Source organism: Rhinoraja longicauda, chromosome 9 (genome assembly GCF_053455715.1).
Source record: "Rhinoraja longicauda isolate Sanriku21f chromosome 9, sRhiLon1.1, whole genome shotgun sequence".
NCBI lineage: Eukaryota > Metazoa > Chordata > Chondrichthyes > Rajiformes > Arhynchobatidae > Rhinoraja > Rhinoraja longicauda.
In genome coordinates, this window is record NC_135961.1 from 35228232 (window position 1) to 35248477 (window position 20246).

At 43.8% G+C, this 20246-nt stretch overlaps 1 protein-coding gene across 1 annotated transcript in view; it reads left to right on the top strand.

Moving 5' to 3' along the window:
- Window positions 1–20246, top strand: part of tcp1 (t-complex 1) — a 25531-nt gene continuing 5285 nt past the window's right edge. Inside the window, exons 1-9 of the mRNA XM_078405109.1 lie at window positions 1–125; window positions 3038–3123; window positions 4540–4668; window positions 6195–6292; window positions 12255–12365; window positions 13838–14019; window positions 15924–16050; window positions 16698–16873; window positions 18843–18966. Of these exons, the coding sequence (XP_078261235.1) occupies window positions 53–125; window positions 3038–3123; window positions 4540–4668; window positions 6195–6292; window positions 12255–12365; window positions 13838–14019; window positions 15924–16050; window positions 16698–16873; window positions 18843–18966 (1106 nt within the window). The 5' untranslated portion in view covers window positions 1–52. The remainder of the gene's footprint in view (window positions 126–3037; window positions 3124–4539; window positions 4669–6194; window positions 6293–12254; window positions 12366–13837; window positions 14020–15923; window positions 16051–16697; window positions 16874–18842; window positions 18967–20246) is intronic.

The window sequence follows — 20246 nt, forward strand, 5'->3', positions numbered from 1 at the left end:
GAGGGGACGGACCCAGGGTTCCCCGGGGCCTCCACTTCCTCTGCGCTTGAAGATGGCGGCCATGGTGGGTGCGTTAAACGTGCTGGGGCAGCGCACCTCGGGAGACTCCATCCGCACTCAGAATGGTGAGGGCCGAAGGTGGTGAAGGACATGACATGACATGACGGCCGCGGACTCTCCATCCTGGGAATGATGGTCTGCGGGAGGTGGGGGGGACACACAGATACGGTCACGGGCGCCGGCTATGCCGGCCGGCCTGCCCGCCCGGGAATGTTCCAGAACCTTCTCCTTTGTTCTCGGTGCGGCCGACGGGCCGAGAGTCGGACTGCTCCCTGTTTCGGGGCCGGAGAACGGGCGAGGGCGACAGCCCCTACCCCGCGGCTGCGGTGGGCGCGCTGCCACTCGCAGCAGCGACCGGCCATCATCGGCCCGGCTCCCCATCTCCGGGCCATTGCCCAGAGCCGCCTTCCTCGTGGAGCCCCACTGACGGGCACAACCTGTACGGGCCCGTATTATGATTCAAAAGGTGGCATTAGATAACTCGGCATGAATAAAGGGGGATAAGTTGATTAATAGATAAATTGTGTGTGTATATATATACACACACATACACAATATGTGTATATATATATATATAGAATGGGTGACGTTTCGGGTCGAGACCCTTCAGACATCAGTCTGAATAAGGGGCTCGACCCGAAACGTCACCCATTCTCTCCTGAGATGCTGCCTGGCCTGCTGAGTTACTCCAGCAATTTTGTGAATAAATACCTTCGATTTGTACCAGCATCTGCAGTTATTTTCTTACACTATATATATGTGTGTGTATATACTATATGTAGATTATATATATAATATATATATATAATATACATATAGTATATTAGATTATATATATATAATCTTTTAAAATCATTAATTTGTGAGAGCATGTGCATCTCTATAATATATATATATTATATATATATATATATGTATATACAGAAATAGAAAAGGTGAAATTAGGTAACTTAGTATGAATAAAGATGGATTAATGGATATATTGAAGGGTTTTTATTTATGTTTTGTATATTGATTTATATATTTAGCAAATAACTGGGTTATGGATAAATTGAGAGTTCTTTATATACACATGTAAAAATATATATGTACGTTTCCCCATTTATCCATCTAATCATTTATCCCTCTTTATTCATGCTGAGTTATCTAATATTGTCTTTTTAATCTTGATTGGACCAAGTGGACCTGTTGGGCCAAAACCACTCCTGCAATGGTGCAGAATCCCCTCCTCCCATCCTCCTGCAGTTGCCGTAGCAACCTGCCTTCCGGCCCGGGCGGCAGCCATTAGTGGAGTGGTGGGGGGGCGAAGAATCCTGTCCCGTCCCGGTGCGGGGATGTTCAGTGATAGACGGTGGTGGCTCTCCCACTGTTGCTGAGCCGCTGGACTCTGGGCGACGTGGGGAAGGCGCTGAGCTGGCCGGGGAGAGGAGGGGGACGGGGGAGCCGAGGCCATGCCCAGGCATTATGTTTGGCATGTACATTGTGGGCTGAAGGGCCTGTCCCTGTGCTGCACTGTATGGTTCTATGTCATATGAACAAATTCCTTACTATGACATCATTGAGACGAGTTTCTCCATAAATTATCATTGTACTTTAGAGTTCCAATGGTTAAGTAAGTGGAAGTGCAGAGAGAAGAAGAGAGGGTAGACATCCTGCCCTCAATAGCACCGTGATCCTGTTGCTGCGGACTGAGAGACATTAGTGGATGAACACACACTCTGTGACACAGGGTGTCTCCTGGAACTCAGTAACTCCTAGATTAAAGGAAATGGGAACAATAACCTGAATTTTTTTTCTCTGAAAATATTTCACATTTGTGTGATTCACATCACAAATTCATCTCGAACACTGGGTACAAGCAGACAAATAGTTTGAATGATTATAATTCCAGACATATTTATGCATTTGCATAATACAAGTCATACTGGAATTCTGTAATAGACACAAATGACTTGGATTGAAAAGGAGGGGGCATCATCTGCAGATCAAATTAGTTGTGCGGTTAGAGTCATAGTTATACAGCACGTAAACCGGCCCTTCAGCCCATCTGACCCATGCCTCGGCCTCCAACAACGCCCGGCGTTGCAGCCACTGCTGCGGCCTTTCCCCTTGGCCCAACTCAAGCTCGCGGTTACCTGATCACGTCCAGGCCCAGGCCCCGGCTGCTTCCCCCGGCACCAGGCCTGGCTCGGGCCCCCAAGAGCCCTGCTCAACGGGCCCCAACTGCGCAGGCGCGGACGCGTTTGTTCTGCGCACGCGCGGATACGACGGCCATCTTAAGTAAGTACCAGATCAACGGAGCCTCAACTGTGCATGCGTGGTTTTTGAATATTAAATTGTGAATAACTTAAAAATATAAGCTTCTTTCATGGGACCACGGGACGATGGTGAGTAAGGTGGGCCTAAAATTGTCGCGCTATCGTGTACTGTTTTGGCAGTAGTTCAGGAACAGGCGAACAAACGAGAGTTTTAGTATATAGATGTGCTCTAGAATTTCTCTACTTCAGCTGTAATCTGAACACTTGAATTAATACAGAAAAGCACAATAAGTGCTGTAATAACTCAGCAGGTCAAACAACATCCCTGGTGAACATAGATGGGAGAAGTTTTGGGTAGGGACTCTTCTTCAGACTGATTATAGGGGTGGGGGGGGGAGGAAGAAAGCTTGAAGAGAGGAGAGGCAGGACAAAGCCACAGTCTGCCCAAACCTTCCATGCTTTGTCCTGCCATCCTCCTCTCATCCAGTTTTCTTCTCTCCGCCCTCCCCCAATTAGTTTAAAAAAGGGTCTTGGCCTGAAAATCACCTATCCATTCTCTCATGGGATGCTGCCTGACCTGCTTAGTTACTCCAGTACTTTGTTCTTTTTTGCATTTTATTAGTTGTACTGGTATGGAACAGTTGAATGGGCAGTAATGCTGAAGCGATGATGATTATTCTAATTTGCTATCTTGCACTGTTATTTTTGTTTTATTTTAGTGATGGCAGCAGCCTCTATTGCCAACATTGTGAAAAGCTCCTTGGGGCCAGTTGGTTTGGATAAAATGTTGGTGGATGATATTGGTGTAAGTAGAATATATTATCTTTTGGTATAGTCTAATTGGCAAAGGGATTGAATGAGGAAGTGAGAAAGTGTTTTGGTTGGAGGAAGGATGGCTACAGATTGGGGCGAGGGAAGAGGATGGATGCTTGAGGGCTGGGCAGGGGAAGGGTGGAGAGTATCAGGGTGGCCAAGGCTGAGCTGCGGAGAGGTTACGCCCCTTTTTTAGATTGGATTGCAGAAAGTTGTTGGGAAGAGCATTGATGGTGAGAGTCCAAGACAAACTACTGGGCCTAATTTTTAACGATTTCTGGTTTTCTGTGCCTTGTTTTCTTTAAAATAAAATATTTACTTATATTTAAGTAATTGGCCTGTTCATCTTCCCTGGCGATCTGTTTCTGGTAGTTAAATCCAAAGATTTCAGATTTTACCTTGGTTGAGTAATCACAAGGAGGATATGTTACACTTTTATCAGTTCTCTTTCTGTTCTGATCATGGATCAACTGAAATGTTTCTCTTTTTACAGATGCAGACTGTACTGCTCAGTATTTTCAGATTTTTGAAGCTCCTTTTTAAATGTTACTGTAATTATTGATGAAAGCAGCATAGTGGCGCAGCTGCTGCCTCAATGCCAGAGACCCAGGTTTGATCCTGACCTTGTGTGCTGTCTGTGGAATTTGCATGTTCTCCCAGTGACCGTGTTGATTTTTAAAACACTAAAATACTCCATCAATGAACTAAAATACATGCATTGGGAATTGGCGTGCTTAATAGCACCGTTGGACATAACTGGAGGAGAGAAGATTGGGGAAACGTGTGCTTTATGACTTGTCGGTCAGAATAACATCCTGATCTTTGGCATTTGATGAAATTGTGCCTGCAGACACAGGAGGCTGAAATCTTGAGCAAAAGCAGCTGCAGGAACTCTGGGTCCGGTCTGGGGGGTGGGGGTGCAATGTTTTGGGATGGGGCCCTCCAGAATATGTGCAGAATTCTGAGAAAATAAATGTGTTTAATTGCTTTCAGTACCAGCACTATGTAAATCACATTGATTTTGTGATTAGTGACTGATTGATTGAAAGATACAGCATGGAAACAGATGGTGCATGCTGACTATTTATCACCCGTTCACACCTGTTCTATGTTATCCGACTTTCTCATCTAATCTCTACGCATTAACGGCTTTTTGTGAAGGTCATTTAGCTTACAACCCCGCACATCTTTGGGAAACCCATGTGGTCACAGGAAGAACATGCTATCTCCACGCAAAAGCTAGGATGGAACCTGGTCTCGGCTGTAGGACAGCAGTTCCATTTGCTGTGCTGCCCTTAAATTTTTTTAATGATATCAATGAAAAGAAGTTTGTAAAAGTATCTCAGGGAATGAAACAGTAATTTTTTGGGGGCATATTTCCAAATTGTATATATTTCTGATCGTGTAGGATGTCACCATCACCAATGATGGAGCTACAATTCTGAAGCTGCTTGAGGTAGAGCATCCAGCTGCCAAGGTATTATGTGAACTAGCTGAGCTTCAGGACAACGAAGTAGGAGATGGCACAACATCAGTGGTGAGTGCGTTTTTATCATGTGTTGATCTGTTTAAAAATTCAACGAAGCCTGAAATATGTTTATTCTGAAATATTTTAATGATTTAGCTATTTTACTTTGAACTGGGGTGGGGGTTGCTGTGGGGTAGGTTATCGGTAAGTTCTAAGATTCAGAGTTTTAACTAATTCTGGGAAATGTGCTTTATACATATTCTCGTGAATGTAATATATTACACAATGTAATTTTACACATTAATGCTAACTTTATTTATTTTAGGAAAATGGAATGCATTACCATTTATTCTAGAAAGTCAGCAGGGATAGACCTAATAACTAAGTTGCAACATCAGTGGCAGAGAAAATCCTGAGCTATGTGATTAATCTCCATTTGGAAAAGTGGGGATTAATCAAAGATGGCCAGCATGTATTTGGGGGGAAATCAAGATTGCACATGGAGATTGGTCGAATAGAGTATGAGATCCAAGGGAAAATGGATGCAAAGTAGGGCGAATGGGAGGGTGAATGTGATGGTAGAGGATTGTTTGTGATTGTAGTTTGTGACCAGTACTGCAGGGATCGAAGCTGGGATTGCACTGTTTGTCATATACATTTTATGATTTGGAGGACATAAATTGGTGTCGATAGTGAGGAGGGTAGAGTTGGGTTATGGGAACATTTTGGCACAATGGGCAGAACAATGGCAAATGGAATTATTCCTGATCAATGCAAGGTGAAGCACTTGGGGATAATGAATGAGGGTGAGACATGCATCAGGAATGGTAGGCCTATGGGGAGTATTGATGAACAAATAGACTCTGCTGCACGTGTTTTCTCTGGAACAGAGGAGGTATAGGTGTTAAGAAATAGAGGATCGATGTTTGGGGTAGGGGTAAAGATGACCTAAGGAGCAGTAGTTGGAATCTGGTATGGTTGTTGAAAGTGCTAGCTCTCAACATTTGGGAAGTATCTATTTAATTATTTAAATTACCAAGACGGAGAAATCTGCTGAGCAAGTGCTCGTAATTGGGATTTGTGTGGGTGCTTACTCATTTTGCATGGGCATTATGGGTCGATGGGGCCTCTTTCTATGCTTCATGACTGAAATAGGGATCTGGCCTTTCAGGAAACATTTCTTCACCTGGAGAATCGTGATTCTCTGGAATTGTCTGCTGAAGAGCATAGTGGAGTCTCAGCTACTGTATTTTTTCAAGAGCGACTGGTACATTTTTAGATATTAAGGTGTTCAAGAAATATTAATGTGAGAAGGTGGTGTCCAAGTAAATAATCAGCTGTGTAATTGATAGCAGAGCACATGTTTGGTCTTAATCCTGCCTTTATTGTTCACATTGTATATGGATAAGAAAATGTGACTGAATTATTTTGATTAAACATGTATGGATAATTTTTTTCACTGTACTTCAAAGCATTTCCAGGATCTTAATTTTGTACGTGGGTTAGGTATGTCTGTCTTTGAATTTGCTGATTATTTTTGACCATGGGGAGAATTGTCGTTACTTACGATTTACAATCCATTGTCCGTAATGCAGGTTATTATAGCTGCAGAGCTTTTGAAGGGTGCAGATGAATTGGTCAAACAGAAAATTCATCCAACATCAATCATTGCTGGTTATCGTCTTGCTTGCAAGTAAGTTCTGACTGAAGAGGTAATAAATTAGTCGATCAGATGCAGGCTGTGTAATTTATGGAGTAGTTTACAGTATATGTAGATTTTAACTAGCTATTAGGTTATAATTTGCAAGCTGTTAAAATAATTGCTTGCCCTATTCCTGAGTCAAGAATTATACAGCATGGAAACAGACCTTCGGACCAACTAGTTTAGTTTAGAGATCCAGTGCGGAAACAGGCCCTTCTACCCACCGAGTCTGCACCGGTCAGCAATCCCCACACATTAACACTATCCTACACACACTAGGGACAATTTACACATACACCAAGCCAATTAACCTACATACCTGTACATCTGGAGTGTGGGATGAAACCGAAAATCTCAGAAAACCCACAGGGAGAACGTATAAACTCCGTACAGGTAGCACCTGTAGTTGGGATTGAACCCGGGTTTCCGGTGCTGTAAGGCAGCAACTCTACCACTGCGCCTCCATGGCCGCACCAATCAAAGTGCCTAACTGAGCAAGTTCTATTTGGCCTTTCCAAACCATGTACCTGTCCAAATGTGATTCGGATGCTGTAATTGTATCTGCCTCTACCACTTCCTCTGGCAGTTTGTTCCATATGCCCATCATCATTGTATGAAAATAGTTGTCCCTCAGTTTCCCTTTAAATCTTTGCTCTCATGGTAAACCTGCGGCCTCTAGTTTTATACTCCCCTATCCTGTGAAAAGGACCTGTATCCATGCCCCTCATCTATTTATATACTAAAACTCTTGTTTGTTTGTTCCTGAACTACAGCACAATAACGGTACTCAATTTTAGGCCCACCTTACTCACCGTCGTCCTTTTGGTGCTAATGGAAGAAGTTTCATCGAAATCTGTGTTATATTTTTAAAGTTATTCCCATTTTAAAGTTTAAATTTATCTCCTAGGGAGGGAGGGAGAGGAGGGAGGATAAGGGAGGTTGAGGGGGATGGAGTGGGGGGGATGGGGGGAGGAGAGGGTGCTGCACCAATGCAGGAGAGGTTTGGGCCCAACGGGTCCACGTGATCTAGTGATTTTATAAACTTCTGTATGTCACCCTTTGCTCCAGGGAAACCAGTGCCAGCCTATCCAGTCCCTTCTTTATAATTCAAGCTGTTGTCTCCTTGTGCATATTTTCTGCATCCTTGCAGCCTTTTAATTACTCTTTCCTATAGCATAGCAATCAAAATAGCACATTGTACACCAAGTGTGGTCTCGTCAATGTCTTGTACAATTATAACATGATGTCCCAACTCTTGTATTCAATGCCCCAACCAATGGGTGCCATGTACATACTTCACCGCCCTGTCTACCTGTTTTGCCAATTTAGTTTAAAGAAACAGCACGGAACAAGGCCCTTCGGATCACCGAGTCTGCGCTGACGAGTGATCCCCTCACACTTGCACTATCCTACACACACACTAGGGACAATTTACAATTATACCAAGCCAAGTAACCTTCAGACCTGTACGTCTTTGGAGTGTGGGTGGAAACCGGAGATCCCGGAGGAAAGCCACGCAGGTCACAGGGCGAATGAACAAACTCTGTATAGACCCACCCGTAGTCAGGATCAAACCCGGGTCTCTGGTGCTGTAAGGCAGCGACTCTACCGCTGCGCCACTGCGCTTCCCTATTTTCAGGGTCTTAGTTCTACAAGTCTCCAGGGTCCTGCCATTCACTGTTGTGCCCTGGTTTATTTTCCAAAATGCATCACTTCATGTTTGTCTAGTTAAATTCGATCAATCATTTCTCTGCCCACTTTTCTTGATCATGTAAAAAAAACCTGGAAAATTGTTCCCTGCAGGTAATGCTGATATGGTGTTTGTCACTTTGTTCCTCGATAATCGTTGCGGCTGACCCTTAACCATCTCCTCCATGATCCAAATATACGTGTTTCACCATCTATTTGTTGCAGTTAGACATAGGAGCAGAATTAGACCATTCAGCCCATCGAGTCTGCTCTGTCATTCGTTCATGGCAGATCTATTTTTCCTTAACTCCATTTTCCTGCCTTCTCTCCACAGCCTTTGATGCCGTACTAATCCAGAACTTATCGATCTCCACTTTAAAAATACCTAATGACTTGGCTGCCACTGCCGTCTGTTGCAATGAATTCTACAGATTCACCACATTGTGTTTTTTGCTGATTAATTCCATTTGAAACACAAACTGAACAGCTCCATGTTGCTTTGCTACTATACCGTCTGCACTTTAAACAAGATTGCATGTGATGATTTACAGGTGCCCTCCATAATGTTTGGGACAAATACCCATCATTTATTTATTTGCCTCTGTACTCCACAATTTGAGATTCGTAATAGAAAAAAATCACGTGGTTAAAGTGCACATTGTCAGATTTTAATAAAGGCCATTTTTATACATTTTGATTTCACCATGTAGAAATTACAGCAGTGTTTATACATAGTCCCCCCATTTCAGAGCACCATAATGTTTGGGACGCGGCAATGTCATGTAAATGAAAGTAGAAATGTTTAGTATTTTGTTGCATATCCTTTGCATGCAATGACTGCTTGAAGTCTGTGATTCATGGACATCACCAGTTGCTGGGTGTATTCTCTGGTGTTTCTCTGCCAGACCTGTATTGCAGCCTTCTTTAGCTTCTGCTTGTTTTGGGGGTTAGTCTTCGGTTTTCTATTCAGCATATAAAAGGTATGCTCAATTGGGTTCAGATCGGGTGATTGACTTGGCCACTCAAGAATTGACTTTTTTTTTGCTTTGAAAAACTCCTTTGTTGCTTTAGCAGTATGTTTGGGATCATTGTCTTGCTGTAGAATGAACCGCCGGCCAATGTTTTGAGGCATTTGTTTGAACTTGAGCAGATAGGATGTGTCTATGCACTTTAGAATTCATTATGCTACTACCATCAGCAGTTGAATCATCAATGAAGATAAGTGGGCCAGTACCTTCAGCAGCCATGCATGCTCAGGCCATAACACCCCCAGCTTTGTGTTTCACAGATGAGGTGGTATGCTTTGGATCTTGGGCAGTTCCTTCTCTCCTCCATACTTTGCTCTTGCCATCACTCTGATATATTAATCTTCGTCTCATCTGTCCACAAGACCTTTTTCCAGAACTGTGGTTGCTCTTTTAAGTATTTCTTGGCAAACTGTAATCTGGCCACCTACTTTATGGCTAACCAGTGGTTTTCATCTTGCAGTGTAGCCTTTGTATTTCTGTTCATGAAGTCGTGTGTGGACAGTGGTCATTGACAAATCCACACCTGACTCCTGAAGAGTGTTTCTGATCTGTCGGACAGGTGTTTGGGGATTTTTCTTTATTATGGAGAGAATTCTTCTGTCGTCAGCTGTGGAGGTCTTCCTTGGCCTGCCAGTCTCTTTGCGATTAGTAAGCTCACCAGTGCTCTCTTTCTTCTTAATGATGTTCCAAACAATTGACTTTTGTAAGCCTAAGGTTTGGCTGGTGTCTCTAACAGTGTTATTCTTGTTTCTCAGTCTCATAATGGCTTCTTTGACTTTCATTGGCACAACTTTGGTCCTCATGTTGATAAACAGCAATAAAAGTTTCCAAAGGTGATGGAAAGACTAGGTGCTGAGAGCTCTCTTATACCTGCATTAAAGAGGCAATTAAACACACCTGAGCAATTACAAACACCTGTGAAGCCATGTGGCCCAAACATTATGGTGCCCTGAAATGGGGGGACTATGTATAAACACAGCTGTAATTTCTACATGGTGAAACCAAAATGTATAAAAAATACCCTCTAATAAAATCTGCCAATGTGCACTTTAACCACATGTGATTTTTTAAAAATTACAAATCGCAAATTGTGGAGTACAGAGGCAAATAAATAAATGATGGGTCTTTTTCCCAAACATTATGGAGGGCACTGTATAGCCTCAGTTTTTATTCGTGATTCTAAACCAAATATAGCTGAATTTTTATCTGGTGATTTGTATTGCTGAATCATGACCACTTGACAAATTTGATAAATAATTGAAAAGTATTAAACCCACTTCGTTTGGCTAGCTTGACTTGTGTGGTGACTTGCTAGTTATTGTTTGTGGGGAGAGAAATATTGCCATTCACGATATTGTGCTGAATTTATTTCTGCAAAGGAATTATATGGCAATACAGATCTTTATGCCGTTAACTCTAAACTGTGGGATTGTTCCAGTGCAAAAGGGAGCAGATAGAACCCCACTATTTAGGAAAGGAGAGAGGAAACGAAGAAAACCTGGACCTGGTGGACATTTCAGTAGCAGTTGTACAGCACAGAAACAGGCCCACTTTCTTCCTGTCGATTTTATCTATCTATGCTAATCTCATTTGTCTACACGAGGTTTCTAGCCTTCCATACCTTGGAGATTCAACTACTTTAAATGCTGCTTTAATGTTGTAAGTGTTCCTGTCTCCACCTATTTAGGTGGTACATTCCACAGTCCAACACCTTGGGTGGAAATACCTCCAACTCTTGAGTCCCCTACAAACCATGCACTGTGGTGAAAACCTGGTGGCAACCCAAGGGCACAACGAACTATCGGCTCTAGAGGGCGGCGTCTTGGTGTGGGAGGCGCCAGGCACGGGGGCGGTATCTGTGTTGGTATTTAAGGCCGGGCAACGCCCGTGACCGGGGGAGTAGTAGGGAGCTGTACTAGAGAGAATAAACATGTTTAGTGCACGCAACCCGTGTCCGATTAGTTTTTGGCTGGACTCCATCGCGTTCCTGCCACAGCACCTCCCTTCTTAAATCTGTGCCCTCTTAGAAACATAATAAAATAGGTGCAGGAGGAGACCATTTGGCCCTTCGTGCCAGCACCACCATTTATTGTGATCATAGCTGATCATCCACAATCAGTAACCCGTGCCTGCCTTCTCCCCAATCCCTTGATTCTGCTAGCCCCTAGAGCTCTATCTAACTATCTTTTAAATTTATCCAGTGAATTGGCCTCTACTGCTTTCTGTGGCAGAGAATTCCACGAATTCACAACTCTGGGTGAAAAAGTTTTTTCTCATCTCGGTTTTAAATGGCATCCCCTTTATTCTTAGACTGTGGCCCCTGGTTCTGGATACCCCCAACATTGGGAACATTTTTCCTGCATCTAGCTTGTCCAGTCCCACCGGTGTCTTATCTTAGACACCGGTGGGACAAAGTTCTTACCATGTCTTATATAAGCAGACCCAGCCATGATGCATCTGAAGAACGGTCTCGACCCGAGACGTCACCCATTCCTTCTCTCTGGAGATGCTGCCTATCCCGCTGAGTTACTCCAGCATTTGTGTCTATCTTCGGTTTAATCCAGCATCTGCACATAGGATTTGTTTAGTTTCTGCACATAGGATTTCCTTCCTGCACATAGGATTTGTTTAGTTTGACATTATGGTCAGCAGAGACATCATGGACAAAGGGTACGCTGGCAAATCAAATGCCCAACCAAACGGAATGCATCATGGCTAGGTCCCTTTCGATAGGATCGATACTAAAAAATGTTGACTGAAGGGTGTCTAAGAGAAGAAGTCATAGATTTGTTACAGGTATATGGTTCAGAGGGGGTCTGTTCCTGTGGTTGCACCGTTTTATCTTCTATCGGCCACCCCCGCCCCCTCATAATTATATATGCCGCTTTTGGGGCTCCTCAGCCACCCCTACTACAATTGAGACAACCCTAGCCTATCACTATTTGTAACTGAAATGTCCTGGTGAATCTCACCTGCACCATCCCCAGTCAAAATATATCCTGCCTACTTTGCTGACCAGACCTGTACATGCATTAGATCTAGCTAATGTTTTATAAAAACGCACCACAACATCCTTGCTCTTATGTTTTGCGCCATGGCTAAACAAGGCAAGTATTCACCTGTGCAGCCACATGCTGAGATTTAGTTTAAAAAATATGTATTGGTGTTTTCTTCTTTGCTTTTGTAAATGCTTTTGAATAAATTTGAGATGAAATGTATATATTTTTTGTTTACAGGGAGGCTGTCCGTTACATCCAGGAAAATCTGACTGTTAATACAGATGAGCTGGGCATAGAGTGTCTGATCAATGCTGCTAAAACATCTTTGTCATCAAAGATAATTGGAGTGTATCTTTCTAATGAAAGTGGATGAGGCATTTTTATGTAACTTTTTATTCCCAGTTGATTTCACACTGAGCAAAATGGTTCTGTTATAGGTTCCTTAGTGGCTCTATTTTTATTTTGACTGATTTTTACAAAGTAGCTTGTCCTTGTTATTAACCAACACCTATTTGCTGTAATGTTTCAACATATCTTGTGTGCCTGTTGATTACCACAACTTGGATATTCCAGCAATTTAGATATACAGGCCCTCAGCCCACCAAGTCCACGTCAGCCATCAATCACCTATTCACACTAGTTCTATTATAATCCTCTCTTTTTCATCCTCCCTACTCACTAGTGGCAATTTACAGAGACCAATTAACCTACAAACCCACACATCCTTTGGGACGTGGGAGGAAACTGGAGCACCCGGAGAAAATCCACACGGTCACAGGGAGAACGTGCAAACTCCACGCCCAAGGGCAGGATCGAAACTGGGTCCCTGGCACTGTGAGGCAGCAGCTCTACCAGCTGCGCCACTGCAGCCCTAAAAGTCGGCAGCTTGTTTTGTGTGGGTTAGAAATGCTGCAATGATGCAACTATCCACAGCTATTTTATGCCTCACATGTTCATACGTGACCTGGTATTGAGGAATATAGAGAAAAAAACTAGATGTTGGTTTAAACCGGTTGACTCAAAATGCTGGAGTAACTCAGCGGGTCAGGCAGCATCTAGGGAGAGAACGAATGGGTGAAGTTTCGGGTTGAGACCCTTCAGACTGATGTCAGGGGAGGGGGCGGGACAAAGATAGGATGTAGTAGGAGACAGGAAGACTAGTGGGAGAACTGGGAAGGGGGAGGGGATAGAGAGGGAAAGCGGGGACTACCTGAAGTTGGAGAAGTCAATGTTCATACTGCTGGGGTGTAAACTACCCAAATGAAATATGAGGTACTGTTCCACCAATTTGTGCTGGGCCTCACTCTTGACAATGGAGGAGGCCCAGGACAGAAAGGTCAGATTGGGAATGGGAGGGGGAGTTGAGGTGCTGAGCCACCGGGAGATCAGGTTGGTTAAGGCGGACTGAGTGGAGGTGTTGAGCGAAACGATCGCCGAGCCTGCACTGGGTGTCCTGATGTAGAGAAGTTAACATCTGGAACAGCGGAAGATGAGGTTGGAGGAGGTGCAGGTGAACCTCTGCCTCACCTGGAAAGACTGTTTGGGTCCTTGGATGGAGTCGAGGGGAGAAGTAAAGGGACAGGTGTTGAATCTCCTGCGGTTGCAAAGTAACTAGGGAGGGGGTGGTTTGGGTGGGAAGGGACGAGTGGACCACGGAACGGTCTCTGCAGAAAGCAGAAAGGGGTGGAGATGGGAAGATGTATTGAGGAATAGTATATTTAATACATATTTCCATCCTTTATGTAAATTTTGAATTTGCTTTATTTGGTGTATTAAATTTTTTAAACTCGTATCTTTACAAACCTTGACCTGACATACAGCGATGCAGACTTCTTTGCCAATATGGTGGTGGATGCTGTACATGCAGTAAAATTCACAGATGCCAAGGGCCAAGCTCGATACCCGATCAAATCCATTAACGTGCTAAAGGCACATGGACGCAGCCAAAGGGAGAGCATTTTGGTGAATGGATATGCAATTAACTCTACTGTTGGTTCACAAGGTAGCGTACAAGTTTTTTTTTTCTTTTATCACTCCACTATTTACAGCTGAATGTTTCACCTTAGTCAAAGTATGGAACTGTGTTCGATATCAATCTATCAAGCGCTTCAGGAACCAGTTGATGGTTTTGTGGTATTCCAAGGGTGTCGGGTGTTGCAAGCAGATTGATTAGTAGGACTGGCTGTTACAATCCCTGATGTCTGTTCATCCCATTTCATCCTAGAGCTGTGGGTATTATCTGTCCCATCAACTGTGGACCAATAGATGTGGCATGCGGGTTCAATCCTGTTTCAGGATCAGTTCCTGTGGATTGGAGGGTAGCTAATGTTGTCCCACTTTTTAAGAAAGGAGGGAGAGAGAAAACGGGAAATTATAGACCAGTTAGTCTGACATCAGTGGTGGGGAAGATGCTGGAGTCATTTATAAAAGACGAAATTGCGGAGCATTTGGATAGTAGTAACAGGATTATTCCGTTCCGTCAGCATGGATTTACGAAGGGGAAATCATGCTTGACTAATCTTCTGGAATTCTTTGAGGATGTAACTAAGAAAATTGACAGGGAAGAGCCGGTGGATGTGGTGTACCTTGACTTTCAGAAAGCCTTTGACAGGTTCCACATAGGAGATTAGTGGGCAAAATTAGAGCACATGGTATTGGAGGTAGGGTACTGACATGGATAGAAAAATGGTAGACAGACAGAAAGCAAAGAGTGGGGATAAATGGGTCCCTTTCAGAATGGCAGCCAGTAACTAGTGGGGTACCGCAAGGCTCGGTGCTGGGACCGCAGCTATTTACAATATACATTAATGACTTGGATGAAGGGATTAAAAGTACCATTAGCAAATTTGCAGATGATACAAAGCTGGGTGGTAGTGTGAACTGTGAGGAAGATGCTATGAGGTTGCAGGGTGACTTGGACAGGTTGTGAGTGGGCGGATGCATGGCAGATGCAGTTTAATGTGGATAAGTGTGAGGTTATCCACTTTGGTGGTAAGAATAGGAAGGCAGAGTATTATCTGAATGGTGTCAAGTTAGGAAGAGGGGACGTACAATGAGATCTGGGTGTCCTAGTGCATCATTCACTGAAAGGAAGCATGCAGGTACAGCAGGCAGTGAAGAAAGCCAATGGAATGTTGGCCTTCATAACAAGAGGAGTTGAGTATAGGAGCAAAGAGGTCCTTCTGCAGTTGTACAGGGCCCTAGTGAGACCGCACCTGGAGTACTGTGTGCAGTTTTCGTCTCCAAATTTGAGGAAGGATATTCTTGCTATTGAGGGCGTGCAGCGTAGGTTTACTAGGTTTATTCCCGGAATGGCGGGACTATCCTATGTTGAAAGACTGGAGCGACTAGGCTTGTATACACTGGAATTTAGAAGGATGAGGGGAGATCTTATCGAAACATGTAAGATTATTAAGGGGTTGGACACGTTAGAGGCAGGAAACATGCCCCTCTAAACCTTTCCTATCCATATTTGAAGCGCAAGTTGTGCTTCTTGACCTGCATAGGCATTAGCTCCAGGGTGTCGAGGATATACTTTCAAGTTATTATTAGTTTTATAGAAATTGGTTAGTGATAGAGTATAATTGGGAAGGATGAGTGGTTCGTGGCTTATTAAGAAGGATGGTGGCATTTGAGGCTTTTGGATAGGCAGAGAATGCAAGGATATGGATTACGTACAGGCAGAGGATATTAGTTTTCTTGACATCATATTTGGCATAGATATGGTGGGCTGAAGGGCCTGTTCCTGTACTGTACTATTCTATGTCTGCATAAAGAGGAACAAAGAGAGACTGGTTGGTGATGTTGACCATTCTGTGCATGAAGGTGGTCATGTAACTTGTTGCTACTTGGGCTCTTGTATTACTTTAAATTAATTAAGATTAACTGAAACTTTCTTGTGTTTAGGGATGGTCAAAAGAATATTCAATGCAAAGATTGCATGTTTGGACTTCAGCTTGCAAAAGACAAAAATGAAGCTCGGCGTTCAAATTGTCATTACTGACCCTGAAAAATTAGACCAAATTCGACAGAGGTATGACAGGTTTGAAGCTGAGATTAACTCCCTTGACAATAACTGGTGAATGCTGTATCTTTTAAGCCTCTAAATTTAAAGAACATGAGAGATTTCTTGAAGGTTGTAATAAGATTTTCTTCAGATGTTTGGTTTTGTTTCAATTGACAATGAGAAATTAATTTTTTCTCTTCCACCCTTTCTCCCCTCATAGAAACCTAGAAAATAGGTACAGGAATAGGCCATTCAGCCCTTCGAGCCAGCACCGCCATTCAATATGATCATGGCTGATCATCCAAAATCAGTACCCCGTTCCTGCTTTTTCCCTATATCCCTTGATTCAGTTATGCTAAGAGCTAAATCTAACACTCTTGAAAACGTCCAGTGAATTGGCCTCCATTGCCTTGTGGCAGAGAATTCAACAGATTCACAGCTCTCGGGGTGAAAAAGTTTTTCCTCATCTCAATCCTAAATGGCCTACCCCTTATTCTTAAACTGTGACCTGTGACCCCCTGGTTCTCTCCGAAACTCGTTCATGAGACCCTGCATCCTTCTTCCACTTTCCATAAAATAGACTTGCAATATTAGCCTTGCTGTTCCTCCTGAAGTGTTCATTTTACATTTTGGTGTACAATAGAGATACTAATAATTCTGTATTTTACCTACAGAGAATCTGATATTACCAAAGAGCGAATCCAGAAAATTCTGGCTTCAGGTGCCAATGTCATTCTGACCACTGGTGGCATAGATGATATGTGTCTAAAATATTTTGTGGATGCTGGTGCTATGGCAGTACGTAGATGTCTAAAGAGAGATTTAAAGAGAATTGCAAAGGCAAGTGGAGGTAAGATCAAGAATCTGGTTTGTTGGTCTGACTACCTCTTTAGGCAATAGAAATTTACCCTTGCAGAATTCACAAATCACTGCCAAAGATTCTGCGATTTGGAATAAAAATTCACTCATGAAATTTATATGAAAAGAGTAAATGGGTAAACAATAATATGGTGCACAGCTGGTAAAGCTACTATCTCACAGCGCCAAAGACCCAAGTTTGATCCTGACCTTGGGTGCTGTCAGCGTGGAATTTGCATGTTCTCCATGTGACTATGGGTTTGTTCTGGATGCTCTGATTTTCTCCCATATCCCAAAGGCTTGTGGGTTTGCAGGTTAATTGGCATCTGTAAAATTGCCTGTGCAGTGTGTAGGGAGGAGTGGATGCGAAAGTCAAATAACATGGAACTAGTGGAAATGGGTGATCGGTGGTTGGTGTGGACTTAGTGGGTCAAAGGGTCTGTTTCCATGCTGTATCTCCAAAACTAAACTAATTTATAATTTGCCAGCCACTTCTGGAATCTTGCGCAGACGATGCAGCTTTGTGTTGCTGAAAACATTGTCGAGGAATGCAATGACCCCTTAAAGCAGGGTTTGTCTGTATCTGATCACATCTGACTCATTTGCATCTTTAAACTTCCCTTATAAATAAATAGTGATTCTTCATTCTGCTGAAGAGTAGATTTGTTTCAGTTTCCTCAAGAGTGCTTCATTGCCAAATGCACAGAGAATGGAACAATGAAATTTCTACTTGCTGCGGCTTTACAGGCACTTCAGTGTAACAACACAACAAATAAATATACAATAAATGATCAGTTATATTGGATATCCTGGCAATAATAGTGCAAGATGATTTATGTGGTGCAGTCTATCTATGTAGATCCCATTTCCTAGCCCATGCTCTTGTCAGATTCTATGCCATGACATTGCAGGTGCTCATCTTATTAGTTTTGTTAGACCCTGCCTCTCTCCTGGTTAAAATAATCTTCCTCAAAACCCTTGCAAATCTCCTAACTGTTGTCTGGGGGAGAGAGAGAATGGGGGGGGGTCTGAGAATGGGGACTGGGGATGGGGACAACAGGGGTCGTTGCGGAGGGGGCTTGGTGGTGGAGGAAAGAGGGGTACTGGGAAAAGGGGAGGTCCCCTTCACCCCTCAACCCCTTCCTCCCCCTCCTTCCCATCTCCATCCCCACTCCCTCCCCCTCCCTCCCCATCCCTCTCCACCTCCCTCAACCCTCCCCCCTAACTCCCCCCCTCCCTCCTTCCCTCCATCCCTCCCTCCCCCACTCCCTCCACCCTTCCATCCCTCTCCCCCTCCCCCTCCTTCCACCCTTCCTCCCCCCCTCCCGGTTACAATGGAAACCCTACGGGGACGGGCCCAACGAGGAAAGAGAGGTACTGGGAAAAGGGGAGGTCCCCCTCCCTCCCCCCCTTCTCCCTCCACTCCACCCTCCCCTCCCTCCCCCTCCCCTGCTCCCTCCACACCTCCCTCCTCCCTCCCTCCCTCTTCCCTCCCTCCCATCCTCCCAGTTACAATGGAAACCCTACGAGGACGGGCCCAACGGGCCCACTTGGTCTAGTCTTATATAAACCTCTGTCTGGTAATAGGAAGGAATCTTTGTTAAGGAGTGAAATTTCTCACTATCTGGGTCCCTTGTGATTTTGCATACTTCAAATCAGACTGTGCCCCCCCCTCAGCCGTCTCCAAAAAATATATTTAACCATTCCACCTCCTGGGCAGTGATACTGGTGACTGATCTCTCTATTCCCCGCCAGTGGAACCACATTCATCCAGTATGGCAATCAGAACTACATTCAGCTGAGATGCACTTCGGGCTAAGGACTTGATGTGGCATCATGTTCAGCATCATTCTGAGGAAAGGAATAATCTGTTTGTCACTCCGCATTTTAATGATGCCATTTGTATATCGCTGCATTGATTAAAGGCAAAGGCAGACTTCAACTGTTCCTCTTGTTTGCAGCAACACTCTGTTCAACACTGACAAACCTGGAAGGAGACGAGACATTTGAAGTTTCCATGTTAGGCCACGCGGACGAAGTGGTTCAAGAAAGAATATGTGACGATGAACTAATTATGATTAAAAAGTAAGTGTCTGCTGGGAAAGTGTACTACTTGAATTTTATACCCTGCATTTTTTATTTGTGGAGTAAGGGCTTAGGGATCCCAATCAGTAGCTCTGGATATTTTTCTGCTGAGACCATAAGTCCAGCTGTGGTCTTACCACACCATTATACAATTCCCATAAATGCCTTCCTAATTGCTTGTTGCAACTTGGCTTTCAGATATTTGTGTAGAACATCAACACTCTCACCATTTAAAAAAACATTCTGCTTTATTGTTAAGTGGACACCCCCCCCTGCACAGTATTTCACTTTGTATTGCATCTGCCATGTTGTGGAAGCTGGAATGTTTGATATATCTAAGATGGAGATAAATTCAAAGGTTGGTGAATTGAGGGTTGTGGGGAACTGCTGTAGAAAGGGTACACGGTCAGAGTTGATCAACTGTGATCATATTGACTGGGGGGCAGACAAGGAGCCCAGTGGCCTACTCTGCTCCTATTTTGTTCTATACAGTTAGAGCACTGGCAGCACAGTACTGGAACACAGCGCCGGAGACCCGGGCTCAATCCTGACCTCGGGTGCTACCGGTGGAGATTGCATGTTCTCCGTATGACCACATGTGTTTCCTCATGGGTGCTCAGGTTACCTCGCTCATCCCAAAGACATGCAGATTTGCAAGTTGCCCCTAGTGTGTAGGGAGTGGATGCGAAAGTGGGATAACATAGAACTAGTGTGAACGAGTGATTGAATATCGGCATGGACGCTGTGGGGCCTGTTTCCGTGCTGCATCTCTAAAACAGGCATCTAATCGTAATCATACAGCACAGAAATGTGTCCTTCGACCCAACTCAATCACACCAACCAAGGTGCCCATCTATGTCAGTCCCATTTGCCTGCATTTGACTCGTATCACTGGGGAATTTCAAATATTCAACACCCCCCACATATTCCTTACTCCTAGTTGGTTGAGGAGATCAACACTAGTCGATGTGTTCCACCAAAGTACATTGCTCGGTGCTTCGAAATGCTTTGTGGACGTTGAGGACAATGTCTAGGTTGTTTCAGTCAAATTTAAGATTTCTTTCTAATTCTAATCTGGGATTATTTGTGATCTTTGATTCTGGAACTCCCATTTATTTGCTGCCACACTTATCAGTAGTGTGACCAGTTATACGCGTGGGACAAAGAGAATTCAACCATGTCGTACTACAGCACTGCTATTGTGTTGATAGTAATGACATGGTCTGACACAAGCCTCATGCTGTTGCATGTACTCGCTACAGAGTTGTTTAGGTAGTGGG